Source organism: Perissodus microlepis, chromosome 5 (genome assembly GCF_051167445.1).
Source record: "Perissodus microlepis isolate ML-2025 ecotype Zambia chromosome 5, ASM5116744v1, whole genome shotgun sequence".
In the NCBI taxonomy this organism is placed as follows: domain Eukaryota; kingdom Metazoa; phylum Chordata; class Actinopteri; order Cichliformes; family Cichlidae; genus Perissodus; species Perissodus microlepis.
In genome coordinates, this window is record NC_140465.1 from 1,715,753 (window position 1) to 1,732,573 (window position 16,821).

General features: G+C 46.1%; 2 protein-coding genes across 28 annotated transcripts in view; both read left to right on the forward strand.

Annotated features, from left to right (window-relative positions):
- LOC146386358 (uncharacterized) overlaps positions 1-1,238 on the forward strand; it is a 3,314-nt gene extending 2,076 nt beyond the window's left edge. For both annotated transcript variants that reach the window (XM_084927341.1, XM_084927342.1), the window contains exon 2: positions 273-1,238. In XM_084927341.1, the coding sequence (XP_084783467.1) occupies positions 273-1,048 (776 nt within the window). In that variant the 3' untranslated portion in view covers positions 1,049-1,238. The remainder of the gene's footprint in view (positions 1-272) is intronic.
- Positions 1,239-6,292: 5,054 nt separating this feature from the next.
- nfasca (neurofascin homolog (chicken) a) overlaps positions 6,293-16,821 on the forward strand; it is a 143,863-nt gene continuing 133,334 nt past the window's right edge. For 15 of the 26 annotated variants that reach the window (XR_014800202.1, XR_014800201.1, XR_014800203.1 and 12 more), the window contains exon 1: positions 6,294-6,501. The gene's annotated coding sequence lies outside the window, so the exon portion shown is untranslated. Of the gene's footprint in view, positions 6,502-6,786; positions 6,991-16,821 lie in introns of those variants that run through there. The other 11 variants (XM_084927355.1, XM_084927354.1, XM_084927366.1 and 8 more) reach the window with 4 other exon arrangements.

Consider the following 16,821-nt stretch of genomic DNA (forward strand, 5'->3'; position numbering starts at 1 on the left):
TGAGTGTTTCCAGGTGCTCCTCAGTGATGCCGAAGGTTACACATTTGGTTTGATGATCTGAAACATGTGACGCGTGTTTAAAGAAAATGAGGAAGGAGGCAAATACAGCATTAAAGTGCTTTTACTTACAGTCAGTGTTCAACGTGTTTCCAGCTTCAGCCATCTTCACATGTGCAGATTTGTGCGTCCACTACAGCGCCACTGTGAATCGTAGTGTTCACTGACCGTGCATAAATCCACCCAGCATGACTGTGATGTCTGTCCCCTTTCAGAACCCCACTCTCAGGCCCAGGAAGACGGTCAGCTCTGTGCGTCTGAGTGTGGAAGGAGTGCAGGGCTGCTGTCACACGTCAAAGATGAACAAAGAAACGCTCAAAGTCACTGCTCGCACCAGGTAAGCAACTCCGAGGAAGGAAACTGCAGGAGCGTTGAGCCGCTGAGGTTAAATCCTCCACCTGCCCAAACCGCCTCGCTGCCTCCGCTTACATCCCCAGAGGTGAAGACGGAGACGGACAGGGAGGACGGCAGGAAACAGCAGTGTTGTAACAGCCTGCCAGCGGCGGCTAACGCAGCTCAGAGTGATTCTCGTGCCACCGCTGCAAAGACACACAGGACTGTGAGAAATGAGCAGCAGGTGAAGGGGCTGCTGCGCTCAAACGGAAAGCAAAGTGCTCACATACTGCAGATTAAAAATGTAAAGTCCCTGAAGGTGTCGTCATCGCGTCCCCATCATCCGAGCCAGAGCATCCAGAGGTGGCACAGCTGCAATGAGTGCGGGAAGGGCTTCAACTTTGCCTGCCAGCTGGAGGTCCACATGCGCTGGCACACCAAAGAGAAGCCATACAGCTGTGCGGTGTGCCGGAAGAGCTTCACCACCGTAAGCATGTTGAAGAGGCACCACCGCATCCACACCGGAGAGAAGCCCTTCCGCTGCCACGTCTGCGGGAAATGCTTCAACCAGTCAGCTCATCTTAACACCCACTTCAGGCTTCACACCAGAGAGAGGGCCGGCTGGAGCCGAGCGCCACACTGCAAGTTGTCCCAGTAGGAACCCGCTTCATGTGTAAACACCAAAAACTGTTTCTTCTAGTGGTGTACAGTGGTGGTGTGTGCTTGTGTCTTGTTGTGCAATAAACATGACAACTGCAGATCCGGTGACGTGTGCTGGTGTTAATGAGTGTAGTTGTAGTTACGCAGACAGGCGAGGCTGGACATTAAAGATGGGAGAGTAAACCATGTCTCCTTTGTTTTCTCTTTCAATGCTGGACTTTTGTATCTTTGTAGTATTGTGAGAATTAGCCATGCTGTTTCTAAGGCCACAGACCGTTCCTGTAGATGTTACCCGAACATGGTTCATAATGCTTTGTTTCCTTCTCTGCACTCTCTGTGGAAGGCTCAGTGTGGCAATCTGTGAGAACATGACATCCTACTGCAGGGGTGGACAATCTCAGTCCACGAGGGCCGGTGTCCCTGCAGGTTTTAGATGTGTCCTCGAACCAACACAGCTGATTTAAATGGCTAAAGTAGCTCCTCAACGGCTGTGTCCCTATTCAGGGTCTGCACGCTTGAAGTACGCGCACTACATGCACTACGCGTACTACGTACGGTGCGTACTATAAGTACGAGAAGTGCGGAAGTGAGAGGCTTTTGAAATGGGACGGTCTAGCCTCCGTCGCGCTGTTCAGGTTGCCTAGCAACCATGATACTAACCGCGAGAAACGTTATATTCAGCTTTGTGTGACAGAAATGAAGGAGAAAAATGTTTTGTTGGTCATTCATTTTGTTCATGACATCACTTTGATTAGTTGAGTATCTGAGGCTGAGACCACAGGACTGTGAAACATGATTGTTGGGCTTCATTTCTGTGCTGAACACTCATTTAAGATTAGCTAAGATTAAGGTCGACTATTGAACGGCGTATAAAGTAAAGGCTTTAAAACCAAGTTAGTACAAACATCGCTAATGTCACATAACTTTGCCGACATGTGGCCAACAGTAATGTTTTAATGTTCTTCGTTATTAAACATTTGCACATAAATAAGTGACGTCATATTCAGTACTTACTTTTGACAGTTCATTCTTCGGCCGCTCCGCTTCTGCCGTATTTTGCAGCAAAATAATCCACACCCACCGCCGCGCTATGAATTGTGGGATATATGGGACCACGAAGCGTGCACCGGACCACGCTTGACATTTGGGGAAATCGAGGCGTATTTGGAGTACACTTTGAACTGGGACAGCCATCGTCGCGTGGCGGTGACGTAATCGCACTTAAAATGCGTACTTCAAGCGTGCGGTCTCTGAATTGGGACACAGCCAACATGTCCTGAAGTTCTCCAGAGGCCTGGTAACGAACTAATCATGTGATTCAGGTGTGTTGACCCAAGGTGAGATCTAAAACCTGCAGGGACACCGGCCCTCGTGGACTGAGAGTGCCCACCCCTGTCCTACTGCAACACACACACCTCACCACCAGTCCAATCATTACTTTCAACACTGTCATTAAAATGACATCCAGTTTAAATTCTTTGTTTCTCCATCTTTATACTCCAGTTTGAAAACGTCTCTGATTTCATTTGAAGTTGTAAATAGTAAATACAGCTTGTGGATCGTCAGGATCCAGGGCCTGGGCTGGCTCTCTGATTAAATACTCCTAAGCTCAGATCTCATGAGTATGGCCCACCATGGGATGTTCAGTTCAGATGGAGGTGAAGTGGGAGAGGTGCCTCTCCCAGCTCTAAGTGCTCAGAATCGTCCACCCTGCTGATGTCTGACAAAAACCGAGCGGAGCAGCCTGGGAGGCTGGCCTCCATCAGCCAGGTTTGTTACAGCAGCCCCCTTCATGACCAGTGCACATGAAAGCGTATGAAGGCTCGTGTGCATTGTGCAGCCCCGCCCTCTGATGGAACTGTGAAGCTGGCTTCAACAAATCAGTTTTAAAAACACGTTCATCTTCTGTCAGTACAGAACAAGACGTCAGCAGGCTGGGTGGCTGTGGCCAATATTTTTACATTAGTTCATGTTGACAGGAGCAATAAGACTAAGTCACTTTTGTTCTGCCACAATGAGTTTATGAGTGAGCCGAGGACGTACTGTCTACTCTCACTCTCTTTAGCAGTCGGCTGTAATGCTCAGCTCTGTAAAGCACTTCATGAATAAGAACAGTGTGGAGGAGAGCCTGTCCACCAGACTGACAAGCTGTCACAAACTGGTTTCTCCTGGTCTGTCAGCTGATGTGTGGCTCATTGTCCTTACTGTCCAGTTTTATTAGCTTTTTGTTTTCTTTTGTTACCTGTAGTTGTAAAAACCTGACATTTCTGCAGTGCAAAGTGAAGAACAGAAGCTTCAAAGTCCAAAGTTTGAGCTTGTTTGTGGTTCAGACACTGAGCCATGGCTCTGTGCCACATGCACACATTTCTGCATCTCTGGCATTCAAACACACTTTATATACACTTCATGTTATGTCACTGTCAATACTGAACTGTACATCGAGTCTTTTTACAGGAGGCAGTTTGTGTTGCTGTGATGGACAAGTTTGAAAGTGTTTGTCCTCCACAGTGGAAAATGACTTTACCCAGCTCCCCGTCTCTCTGTGGACCTGGACCACTACACTCGCTGTCTTCAAAACGTCTGCCCCCCTTTCTTCTTTCACATAATGGTATGATCCCAGTCTGTCTTTGCATGTGATTGGCTGCCTGGTGTGCCCATCGAAACAAAGTCCCGCCCCTGCCTGCATGGATGCTCAGCAGGGGTGAAGGTTTGGCTCACACATACTCACACATACCCCACTGTGTAAGCTGCCCCCAGCAGCCCCCCAGATCTGACTGAAAACCAGCAGTGACCGAGCTTTGTCAGCTCTCAGGTCGCTTTGTATTTATGTAGCACCAAATCACCACAGTCACCTCACTGCACCTTATACTGTAAGGTAATGACCCTACAATAAGATGAGCAAGCACTTTGGCAACAGTGGGAAGGAAAAACTCCCTTTTAACAGGAAGAAACCTCCGGCAGAACCAGGCTCAGGGAGGGGCGGAGCCATCTGCTGTGATTGGTTGATGTGAGAGAAGGAAGACAGGATAAAGACATGCTGTGGAAGAGAGACAGAGGTTAATAACAGATATGATTCAATGCAGAGAGGTCTGTTAACACATAGTGAGTGAAGCAGAAACACCCAGTGCATCATGGGAATCCCCCGGCAGCCTACGTCTATTGCAGCATGACTAAGGGAGGATTCAGGGTCACCTGGTCCAGCCCTAACTATATGCTTTAGCAAAAAGGAAAGTTTGAAGCCTAATCTTGAAAGTAGAGATAGTTTCTGTCTCCTGAATCCAAACTGGAAGCTGGTTCCACAGAAGAGGGGCCTGAAAACTGAAGGCTCTCCCTCCCATTCTACTTTTAAATACTCTAGGAACAACAAGTAGGCCTGCAGTGTGAGAGCGAAGTGCTCTAATAGGGTGATATGGTACTACAAGGTCATTAAGATAAGATGGGGCCTGATTATTTAAGACCTTGTATGTGAGCAGCAGGATTTTGCTGACCGCAGCCAGAAGGTGGCAGTAATGTGAAGGATGTATGCAAACACAAACACTGCTGTAATAAATGTCAAAACTACTACATTGCAGTATTAAATACTATTAAATATGTGCAATGGGATGTAAAAATATAAACAACTAAACTGCTCACAGCAGAATATGAACTATTGTGTAAAATAAACTGTAAAAAGAGTGAGTCTTCATATTGTTTTAGTGTACACTGAGGGCTTCAGATTCCTGTGTATGACTGTACACAGGACAGTGAAGCTGACTTTGAGTCCAGGGTGAGGAGATGCTCTGCATGTATTACAGAACCAGTGGTGCCTGACTGGCTCCACCACGTCTTCATGAGAGCTGGAACTGGTTTATAACTGTGCCCTTGTTTGCAGGCGACGGGGTCACGAGTACAGCACAGTATGGTATTTCCTATAAATCGAGGCACCTTGTGTTCCCATCACTCTGATTTTCTTCTAAGAACGTTCCTCATCGTTAGCTTCACACTGTGTGTCAGACTTCACTGGTATGTTTTCCTCTTTGTTTGCTGTTGGCATCGGTCCTGGTTTTGGTTTTGCTGAACACCCAGAATGCACTGCAGTTCTATGCAGAGCCCATAAAACTGTGTATCCACTTACTTTTTTAGCGTCTACAAATACAACACAACGTGTCAGACTTCCTAAAGAGTTTGTGCAGTGCTGAACCTTGAGTCATGTGTAGAGGCTGAAATAAATGAATGATGTAATGTATGTGGGGCCCTGTACAGGTCAGCTGGTTCAGTGTCATTGGTTTGGTCCTTGTAACAGCTGCCTGACAGTACACTCACGTATTGTATGGATATGTACTCATTAAGATGCTGCGTTTTATGGGCTCGTAGTCCTGCAGCTGCGAGGATCAGTGTCCACCTCAAGGTTCAGTGCTTCTCACTTTCTCTGACACTGAGTAAAATGCTCACTGACTCACGAGTTTAGTTCCACAATGATTTACATACAAAAACAAATATTTCCAGGCACTTAGTGTCTACAACCTTTTGTGCTCTCATGTGAACAATGATGCACAGCTTTGTTTGTTTTAAGTCTGCCCAGCTTACATGTGTTAATGTTGTCTTAACATGGACTCGCTGTTGCGGCACTAAAGCCACGCCCTCACACCTATTCTCAGTTTCAGTGTTAGTCACTCAGTTATGGATGCTGTCACTAGTTAGCTAACATAAACGACAGTGTGTTAGCCACCCGGGCTGCTGACGTACTGACAGAAGATGAAGGTGTTGACGCCAGCTTCACAGTTACATCAGAGAGCCTCATACATCTGCGTCCAGCCCACTAAAGAGCTGCTGATTCTTACAGGTCTACTGTATCCCATTTGACCTTTGACCTCTCCTTCAAGCTCAACAGATTGATTTGAAGGCCAAAATGACAACACTGCCATACAGCGTTACTTAAAGCCGTGCTGCTTACTGCTGCGGTGTGTAGAGATGTTGTATGGGGGTTGTAGATCTGACGTTTTCTTATCATTCTGTATGTCCATTATAGTAAAAGCTTCTAAAATGTAAATGTTTTTCTTTGACTGCCTTACAAACTGTTAAAGTAGAATAAAGCCAGCACAGTACACGTGCCTAGTTAACAGCTTTGCGCTGCTGGCTGCTTCTTTTTGCTTGAACCCTGTCACAAAAATCAAACCTCTCTTATCTTTTGCCCTTTGAATTCTCCCTCTTTTCTTTGTCCTCCAGCTCCACCACCTGCCCATCAGCTCCATGTGCACACATCTGCACACCCGGATGCTCGCTAGCGGACCCGAGAGAGCGCAGACAAGGAGGGAGGAGGTGCGGAGACCACAACAGAGAGGGAGCGAGCCGGAGGAGAGCCCTGCACTGCATTAACGAGAAAGAGCACAGAGGAGGAGGTGGATAGCTTTCTGATGCCGAGCTGACGGTGCCCGGTGGTGAAGCGGAAAGTGGAGCGGCTGACAATCGCAGGTAAGCGGACCGTTTGTACTTTCCACCGTGATGGAGGCTCTATGATGGGCATAGTCGTGGCTCCCATAGCGCTGACGCATCGGGTGGTGTCCTGGTTCCGGCCGCACTGGATCCCGAGGAGAACCGATGATGTGAAAAATGCTGCAGCCTGAGCCACGTCCCAGGGGCTCGGAGCGCAGTTTACACGTAATTTGCATCGTTTACCGGCCACTCGGTGCGCCAGATACCCCCCCCCCCTCCCACCGCGCTTCTCTCTGCGCATTTTCTGGATGATGCTGCGGTTTTGTGGGATTTCTGCTGCTCTGCGCAAATTGCAAATAAAGATAGTTAGTCTGCGGAGCTGAGCGTCCCAGCCTGGCTGTGTGCATCTGCAGAGGCCTTTGTGTGATGTGGGAGAGGAGGTGTCATTGCAGAGGACGACCGAACGAGGACATTTAAAGGGCTTCAACTTAGGCCCCGGGTCTGCAGCCTGTGCGCACAGCGACTCAGGTATGGCCGTGAGCGCCGGAACTGCATCACATCACATCGGAAAGCCGATTTAGAGGAGTTAGTGTGGTGTTCCCCAACACAGCAGCTATCAAACAGCACTTTGTCATGTTCGTCCACTCAGAAGAAACTTAGCTGTGTCTTATAGAGCATTGGTAAGCCTGTTCCAGCTGTGTGAGGAGTCATCAGCAGGGCTGACCACAGTGTCTGTGTCCTAACAGTGTTAACAGAGCACACACTGCCTCAGGCTAGCAGCTAACAGTGTATCAATGATCATGATTGATTATTATGTCTCATATGACGTAACTAGCTGTGGTGGATGCTGATCAGCCCAGTGCATGGTTTGTATATAAACCTTCTGTATTGAGGTTACAGTACTGAGGACATGCAGCAGTAGGTTCACGTGGACGCTAAAGAACAACAGTGATTGGACAGCTTTGTTCTTCTCTAATGTGTGATCTTTGGAGCCTTGTTCTACGTTTCTGTGACCTACATACATGCAGCATGTCTTCCTGTTGTGTGCCTGTCATATTCCTGCTGTTCCTATACTGGATAGCGGCTGTGATCTGTGTGTTTTGCTGCTACAGAGTAGCTGTATGCATGTATTGACTTGTAATGAGAGCCTAATGCACCTAGCCTGTGTTTGTGTAGTTTCCAGCCGAGTAATAAATGATGTATAAGTCCTCTAATACATTCAAAAGAGTCAGAGTTAATCTGCTTGTAGTTCCTTTTTCCCACTAGAGGGCATCTGAAGCACAGACTGTCCCATGGTCAACGCATAAGCACATAATCAGGTTTTAGGATTAACATTAATGAGCTTTAACAACAGCAAACCTTTGTCTTTATGAAAGCTTCACATTTTAAGGACAAGAACCAAATTCAGCTGAGTTTCCACACCTCATGTAGCCACAGGGGGCCACAGCCAGTGTACCTGGCACTCCCAGGTCACATAGATGAAGAAGGCCACCTGACCGAACACCTCTGTCAAATCAAACATCATAAAGAATAAGATGTACATGAAGGATGAGCCCAGGCGCCTACGGTGCGCTTCACTGCTGTCAGGCAAAGATAGAGGAAGAGGAGGGAGCATGTGAGGATGCAGGGCAGGAGTGTGCAGCTGACAGTACTGATTGTAATAATTATAGTGTTCAGATCAGCTGTATGTTGACTTACATGAGCCTGTATAGATGTTACATTCTCTGTACTGCTGTCAGCACACACAGAGCTTTCACAGGAAGTGAGGCTCCTGTGCTTGTAGAAGTCATTTCAGAGTTGATGTGAGCCGCTGAAGTTTGATCTAATAATTGTCTCTGGAGTCGACAGCTTCACACAGCAGAGGAAAGGCTGATAAAATACGACCAGAGAGATTCAAATGTTAACGCCTCTCCATCGGACGACATGTCCTCTCAGCTCACAGGCTTTGATCTGACCTCAGGCTGACCCACCTTCAGTCCTCATTATTGCCCCGGCACAGAGTTCCCGTCTGTCCACACAGTGCTGCACACGGGGGCTCTGGATCGACGCCTACCACAGCGTGTCGGGGCAGTCAGCTTTGTTTGGTGCTTTCCTGCTGGGTGGGGTTCTGCACACTCAGGACACAGACGTGTTCCTTTACTTAGTGAATCGATGCGCTGGTATCAGTAGGCTGACGAACTTTCTCACGAACACTATAATCACATACAAGACCCTCTAACCGCCTGAGAGCACACACTTGGGTTAAAGAGATGCTTCACTGTGGTTTGCCATGTCCAAACACACTCAGCTGCTCTATCTGTCTAAGAGCTCGGCTGCAGAGTCCCAAACACGACGACAGCTCACACTTTAACACTTTAACGTGTTCTTTTCTGATAACATGTTTGCTTTTGTACTTAGGATAGAGGTAACTTCAGGAACAATGCCCATCTGGCCAGCTGCTGAATGTATATTTGATCATTGAAGTTTCTTCCTGACATTGGCCAACAATCCCAGGCCTATAATGGCTCTGACCAGTTTACCCAGCACAGCTTCACACTGTAGTTTAGGTTCTGCTGATGTCACAGTCTGAGTTCTTCCAACCATCTGAAGGTTGAACAAGAGGTTTGAAGCACAGCCTGTTCTTTAAAGGGTGGTGACACCAAACACGTGAGAAAACATTCTGATGTTATTCTTCCAAGAGTTTAGAAAATGCTGTGTTACAGTAAGAAAAGGTGAAAATACTGCATCAGTAAAACATCCAACAGTAATGTAGATATGCTGATAGAATATAAGACAAAACACAGAAAGGTAGAGATGACTCAAGGGAGATGGATTCAGTAGGAAAGTAAATAAAAAAGCCCTAAAAATGAAATAAAACTAGAAAAAGTTGCATTTCCTGCGAAAATGCAGTGTGAATGCCGTGCAGTGGAATCTGAAAACAGCAGAAGAAGGAGAACTACCTGCTGAAAACTGTGCAGAAGCTCAGCTCTTGGCTGAAAACTGTTGTATTTGAAAGGGTACACTAAGCAGTGTTAAGGAAGCACATTACATGTATTAAATTCGGTTGACAAGTTGCCCTGGCAACACATGCAAGCAGGGAAGATGTCCAGCAATTGTCACATGTAGGATTCGAACCTTTTGCCACCGGATCTCACAGCGGCTGCTCATCCCACTGAGCCGAACCAGTTCTGATCTCAAACAAAGACATGATGAGAGAAAAAATGTGCACTCTGCAGAAGAAACTAAATTGTGCTGAAAAGAGGTGAAAAAGCTGAAAAATTGTACTGAAAAGAGGTGAATCAGCAGAATTTTTTGCTGAAAGCAGCTGAAGAAGTTGGAATTTGTGCTGAAAAGTAGTGAAAAACTGAAAATTCTGCTAAAAAGAGGTGAAAAAGCTGAAAATTGTGTTGAAAAGAGTTAAAACACTTGAACTGTTTACTGAAGGAAATGTTGCCATAAGCGGGATTCGAACCGGCCCTCCTGCTCTGAGAACCGCTGCTCATCTCACTGAGCTAAAACATGGCTCAGCCCGGGAAGCAAAACTGGTGATCACACTGATAATGTGGTCCCTGTCAGCAAAATGGGCCAAAAATGGCAGAACAGTTTAAAGTTTGAATGGTGAAAATCGGATGAAAACTGAGGGAGGAGTTAACCAGCAAAGGTCGGAGCAACTAGAATAATAAGGTAGAAGAAAGAATGAAGAGAAACAGGCCACGGCATTCACACAATAACATGAAACAGAATGACCGGTTTCATTCACTTCAGTTGACTGTGTATACCAACAGCTCACTATAACAGCTGACTTACAGCACTTCATAGGGTGAAGACCCTACAGCAGGGGTGTCCAACTCCAGGCCTGGAGGGCCGGTGTCCTGCAGGGTTTAGATGTGTCCCTGATCCAACACAGCTGATTTAAATGACCTCCTCAACATGTCCTGAAGTTCTCCAGAGGCCTGGTGATGAACTAATCATGTGATTCAGGTGTGCTGACCCAGGGTGAGATCTCAAACCTGCAGGACACCGGCCCTCCAGGCCTGGAGTTGGACACCCCTGCCCCACAACATTAAAACTCCATCAGTCACTAATGATGCAGCAGTGATATAACAACACAAAGAGCAGCCTGATAATAATGATTTACAGTAACCCAGTCGAGTAATGAACGGACTCGCTTTTCAGCATAAATATTGCACATGTGCTTAATGTGCACGTTGAAGGAAGTATGCTGGTGTTACTGGAAGACAAGGTCTTAGATGCTCTGTGTTTAATCAGTCGTAAGAACTGAAATTCTTCTCCTGTTTGTGACACTCTGGTTATCAGCATGACAACGTTTCATACTCTGAACACAGACAAAGGGGTAATAATATATATGATCCTGTAGGAGAAGCCTCGGCTGTGGTTACATGATGCTGCAGTTCATGTGTTTAGTCAGCAGATGGCAGTGGTGTCATATACAGTAAATGTGTCCTTATGATCGTACAGATACATAGATGTATTATAGAAGCTGTTTCACTGTAACAGATCAGATGTAGTGGCAGGAAACGAACCGATCCTTTTGTGAGCTTCAGTAATAAAAGCCGAGGTAGCTCTAGAATATGTAGCAGCAGACTGTGTGGCTGTGGTCTGCTCTGTTGGCTGCACTCCAGTATAAATGGAGCAGCCAGTGCAGATGGGGCACAGCCAGGCCAAGTGGATTGTGGGTAAGATGGTGCCCAGTGATTAAGGAAGCCTGCTGGCATCAGTATGATCACCTGGCACGGGGTATCTGTTGTTCAGGTGTAGACATGCTCACCTGGCATGGGATTTAGTATGAATGTAATATTTGAGCTGGCATATAATGCTTTCTGGACTCCAAGCCACCAGCCACACATAATGCAGTTATGTCTTGATGCATGCTCAATCATCCAGGTAAGTCAATCCCAAAAGTTGATTCTGTTCATCTGGATGTTTTCAGCAGGAGAAACATTTCTTCAACATGCAAATTCTCATGACCACTGATCAATGACCATGAGTACCATTCAACAACGGGCTGTGAGGTCAGGAGGAACGCTGGTTTGAGGGCGGAGTCAAGGAGGCCATTTACGTGAAAAGGGAAAGACCATCTCTGAATGGAGGAGGGGGCCTAAGGGTACATCTGTCACCATCTTACAATGCTGTGATTGCAGCCATTCCCCAACTCTCTGTGAATGGGACTCATGGCCATTGATCAGTGGTTGTTGGTGATCAATAGTCATGAGAATTTGCATAATAACGATGAAGGAACTGACCTCCCAGCCCATTGTTCCTTCAGTGGGCTGGTTTCAGTCATTATGCAGATGTACTGTTTATAAGATTGAAACCTGCAGTCAGCTGAGGCTGAAGACGTCACCTGATGATGACGAAACGTTTCTCCCACTGAAAACGTCCAGATGATCAGAATCAGCGTTTGGAGATAGTGCAGTTCTATAGTGAGACATTAGTGCATACTTTGATCCTTTCTTTTGTCCTATGCTTACAAATTGACGTCTCCTCTGTGCCTGTTGGCATCCATCCAAGCGTTGATGCTTCAGTCAGGCCTGCTTAGAAAGTGAAACTGGAGCTACCAGCTAATGTAAGCAACGATGCAACCTTGGTTAGCTCCATCACTCTGGAACGAGAGAGCACGCTTACCCTGGTCCCCGGTGTCATTGCAACAGCACCAGAACTGGATTATAGAGCAGTTATTTATAAAGCACACTTAAAAACCAAGGGTATGCCAAAGTGCTTAACAAGTAAGATAGAGAATAGAAGGAGGATAATAGAAATAGGACCAAAGCAAGTACTAAGTATGCAAGCAGGTAGCTGTCACTGATACATAGGAAAGCAACAGGTACAGAGCAAACAAGAATTTAAATGAGCATAAAAGTGCATGATATAAAATCATAAAAGAAATATTAACTAGAGGGGAAGGCAAGATTGAATAAGTGGGTTTTAAGTCGTGATTTGAACAGTGCAATGGAATCAGATGCGCGGAGGTCGAGAGGAAGGTTATTCCACAGTCCCGGGGCAGCCGGAGCAAACGCACGGTCACCCCGGGACTTCAGCCGAGATCTGGGTTGGGTCAGAAGTAGTTGAGTGGCAGATCTGAGTGTTCTAGCAGGAGTATGTGGTTTGAGAAGTTCACTAAGATAACTTGGCGCTAATTTATTAATAGTTTTGAAAGTAAGGAGTAATATTTTAAATTGAATACGGTACTTTATGGGCAGCCAATGCAAGCTAGCTAGGACAGGAGTAATATGGCAAAATTTCCTGGTACCAGTCAAGAGGCGGGCTGCTGCATTTTGGACTGTTTGCAGTCTAAGAAGAAGAGCAGAGGGAAGACCGTAGTACAGGAGTTACAATAATCCAACCTGGAGGTCACAAAAGCGTCAATAAGCTTCTCCAGGTCCTCATGCGGAACATAATGCCTAGCCTTAGAGATAAGGCGCAGTTGGTGGAAGCTAGATCTCACTACAGCAGACACTTGCTTATCGAGTTTGAGCGAGCTATCCAGCAGTGCACCCAAGTTACTGACATAGTCACAGGAAGAGCTAGCAAAGGAACCCAGGGCAGCACAGAGTTGGGCACGAGGGATTTTACTGTTGAACACCACAGTCTCAGTCTTCTTATCATTTAAAACAAGAGAATTACTCAGGAACCATTCTTTGACCTCCCGCATGCATTCTTGAAAGCAGTGCAGGGACACAGCAAGGTCGTCAGTAAGGTCAAAATAGATCTGTATGTCGTCGGCATAACAGTGGAAGGCGATGTTGTATTTTTCAAAGATTGCGCCTAGAGGGAGCAAATACAATGAGAAGAGAATAGGGCCTAAAACTGATCCTTGAGGCACATCACAACAGACCGGAGCGGAGGAAGAGGAGAAGGTGCCTAAGTTAACCGAAAAGGATCTATCAGCGAGGTATGATTTAAACCAGTCGAGGGCAGTGCCTCTAATACCCACAGTGTGCTCAAGTCTTAGTAATAAAATGTTATGGTCCACCATATCAAAGGCCGAAGAGAGGTCCAGTAAAACTAGGACCATAGAGCGTCCAGTATCAGTGATTACAAGAATATCATTAAGAACTCTAACCAACGCTGTTTCAGTGCTATGCAATGGCTTAAAGGCAGATTGAAATTTCTCAGCAATATTGTTCGTGTCCAGTTACGCCTGGAGCTGGGAGAGAACTAGTCTCTCCAGGATCTTGGACAAGAACGAGAGCTTAGAGATCGGTCTGTAGTTTGAAAGGTCATAACAGTCAGAGTTTCTTTTTTTAAGAATCGGGTGGACTACAGCATGCTTAAAGGCCAAAGGAACTGGAAATGGGGAATAGATGGCTGCATGGAAAATATGTCTTACTGGAACCTCTGAGCACTTTGCTATGCTGTAGTTTCATGTCAACAAACACCCGTGACAAGCTAATACTACACAAATACCTGTAAAGCAGATGCGAACTGTCCCAATGACAGCAGACAGAACCTGCCAATGTAAGAAGTGTCTCTCTGAAACATCAGGAAGAAGATGTCAGCCCTGATAGTTCTATGAATATATATGATGTTTGTAATGTAACGGAGGGTGTGACCCTTATTAAAGCACAGGACACAGCCTGTGGAGAACACAGGTGATAACAACCATCGACACTAAAACAGAATACAACAGAACAACTCTACTTAAATACATTTACACAAAACTCTGAACAATAAATTGATAGTAGTGAAAAATAAAGAATGTGAGACACAGTGCTGCATGGGTCAGAGGTTTAATGAGCAGGTGTGAAATGTTAAATTAATGTTCCCTGCAGTTGATTTTGTTGCCTCCAGAAGATAACTGTCAGTTATTAAATAAACAGGAAGCATTGTTTAAACTCGCTCTGAAACTGTGAGATTATGGGAGGAGTTACAGTTAAAGTTCATTTGATGAAGGTGAAGGAACAGCGCAACTCCTTCATCACCTCCTGTAGAACTTGGAGCTCAGAATGATCGCTGACACAGACTGTAACAATAAGTACACCCACATGTCAAATGTAATCAAATGTTAATCCTTTGGTAGACATGAACACGTTTCTGGATATTCGACCACTCTCCATGGCAGAATGCGTTTAAACTGGTTGGTTTCCTGGCATTTAAGTGTAGTCTGCACATGTCCACTGAGGCTGGGGCTTTGGGGAGGCCACGGTCTGTTAGCCTGCTCTGTCCATTCTGACCACACAGCCTTCACACACAGGTGGCTTTGATAGCTTTGTAAGTGCAGTGATCCTTTCAAGTTGACCTCGATCACTTTGTCTGTTACCAACAACCGTTTGATCTGAAACATTTGTAACAGATATGCAGAAAGGAAAAAACAAACTGTGTGTGTGTGTGTGTCTGTGTGTGTGTGTGTCTGTGTGTGTGTGTGTCTGTGTGTGTCTGTGTGTGTGTGTGTGTGTGTGTGTGTGTGTCTGTGTGTGTGTCTGTGTGTGTGTGTGTGTGTGTGTGTGTGTGTGTGTCTGTCTCTGTGTGTGTGTGTGTGTGTGTGTCTGAGTGTGTCTCTGTGTGTCTGTGTGTGTCTGTGTGTGTTTGTGTGTCTGAGTGTGTCTCTGTGTGTCTGTGTGTGTCTGTGTGTGTGTGTGTGTATGTGTCTCTGTGTGTTTGTGTGTCTGTCTGTGTGTCTCTGTGTCTGTGTGTGTGTGTCTGAGTGTGTGTCTGTCTGTGTGTGTGTGTTTCTTTGTATTGTCACTCACTCTGGTCTCTCTGACTGTCACTTTTTTTCAGGCTCTATTTACAGAAGCTGCTGTTTTCCCAGAGGGCAGGAAAGGAGGAGAGAGAGAGGAAAGACATGATGGTCGTGTCCAAATTCCTGGGCTGCATCCTCCTGAGGACCCGGCCTTCGCGGTCTACGTGGGCCGGGTCCTCAGAAGGTCGGGTAGGCCGGAAGTAAACGGCTGGGGAAATTGGACGGTCTAGCCTTCAGATCAGCGTCACCGCTGTCTCGGTGGAGTTTAATAAACTCGGCCGTCTGCTCCTTGCTGTCTAAAATATAACAGGACACTGGTGTAAACTCTCGACGTCTCACACTTCTGTTTAATCAGTTTTCTGTTTGACGTTTAGTCAGCTGTGTGAAAATCCCGGAGGAACCCACCCGATGGATTAATAAAGTTTTATTTTATCTAATCTAATAACTTTAATCTCAGCCAAACCGATTTACTCACGAACAAACAAAACACTGAAAAAAGCCCAACAACAACATTTTTAGGTTGTCTAAGTGACTTACATATTACGTTTAACCTGAGTAGCGAAAGTCCGCGGTGATCTGAAAATGGTGTGCCGGGAGTTGTGCCGTTCTCGGCGGCTTCAGTGACCCTCGAGCTCCCGGCGAGCTATCGAGCTGGTGGGTAGCAGACGTCTCCGAAAACGTCGAAGCACTTTTGCAAATATGCGACGTCTTGATAAACCGAGCAGATATTTGATGTTTACACAGCTACATTCTTGCCTGAAAATATGTTAAAAGTTTATTTTGTGACCCAGAAAGATTAGTAAGAGTCATTTTAAAACTTAGAAGCGGCCGCCATTGTTGGAAACTGAAGTTTGGCTGGGCCGCGCTATGAATTCTGGGATATGGTGGGCCACGAAGGACACACCCGACCCATCCTTCAAATTCGGGGAAATGAAGGACGCATTTGTCGGCTGCATTCGGAGGAGTCTACGAATTTGGACAGCCTTCGGCGCGACGCTGTGACGGTCTACAAATGCGGCCTCAGGAGGATGCAGCCCATGAATTTGGATACGACCGATGGATATAAGACAGACTGAAAGGAGACAGAGGTGCCGAACAAGAGTGAAAGATGAACATAGAAAAGGGAAAGTTTACAGGTGTTTGGAGCAAAAGCACAGGCTGCCAGGAGTTAAAATAGAGGATGGATAAAAGGCCTGGGTCTCCACTGTGACCACTGACTGGATGAAGAGAAAACAGGAACAGGGAGGAGAGTGCCTGATATGTTTCCACTGCTCATGCTGGTGGATGCTGTTTAAAACTTATGCTGCATTGAAGAGAATTGAGAGATTGTGCTTATAATTGTGCTTATAGTCTAAAACCAGTGGTTTGACCTACACATGGCATGTTTGATGTGGTTGCACACATCAGCCACAAACACAAAACTGGATCCACAAACAGGCAGCAGCTGAAGGCAGCTGTAGGAAAGCTGAGTAGAGGAAATGCAGCTCTCTGTGAGTTCTGACTGCAAAAGTATTCAGTCTGTATTTACATCATGCTTTGATTTGAAATCCTGTGTGGTCGGGTACAGAGGCTAATGGTGAAAATGTTGTGATTGTTTAAATATCTGTGGACGCAGCTCAATTACAGGGTCATCATGAGGAGTGCGCACAGCCTGGAGTTAGCAGTAGGGAAACACT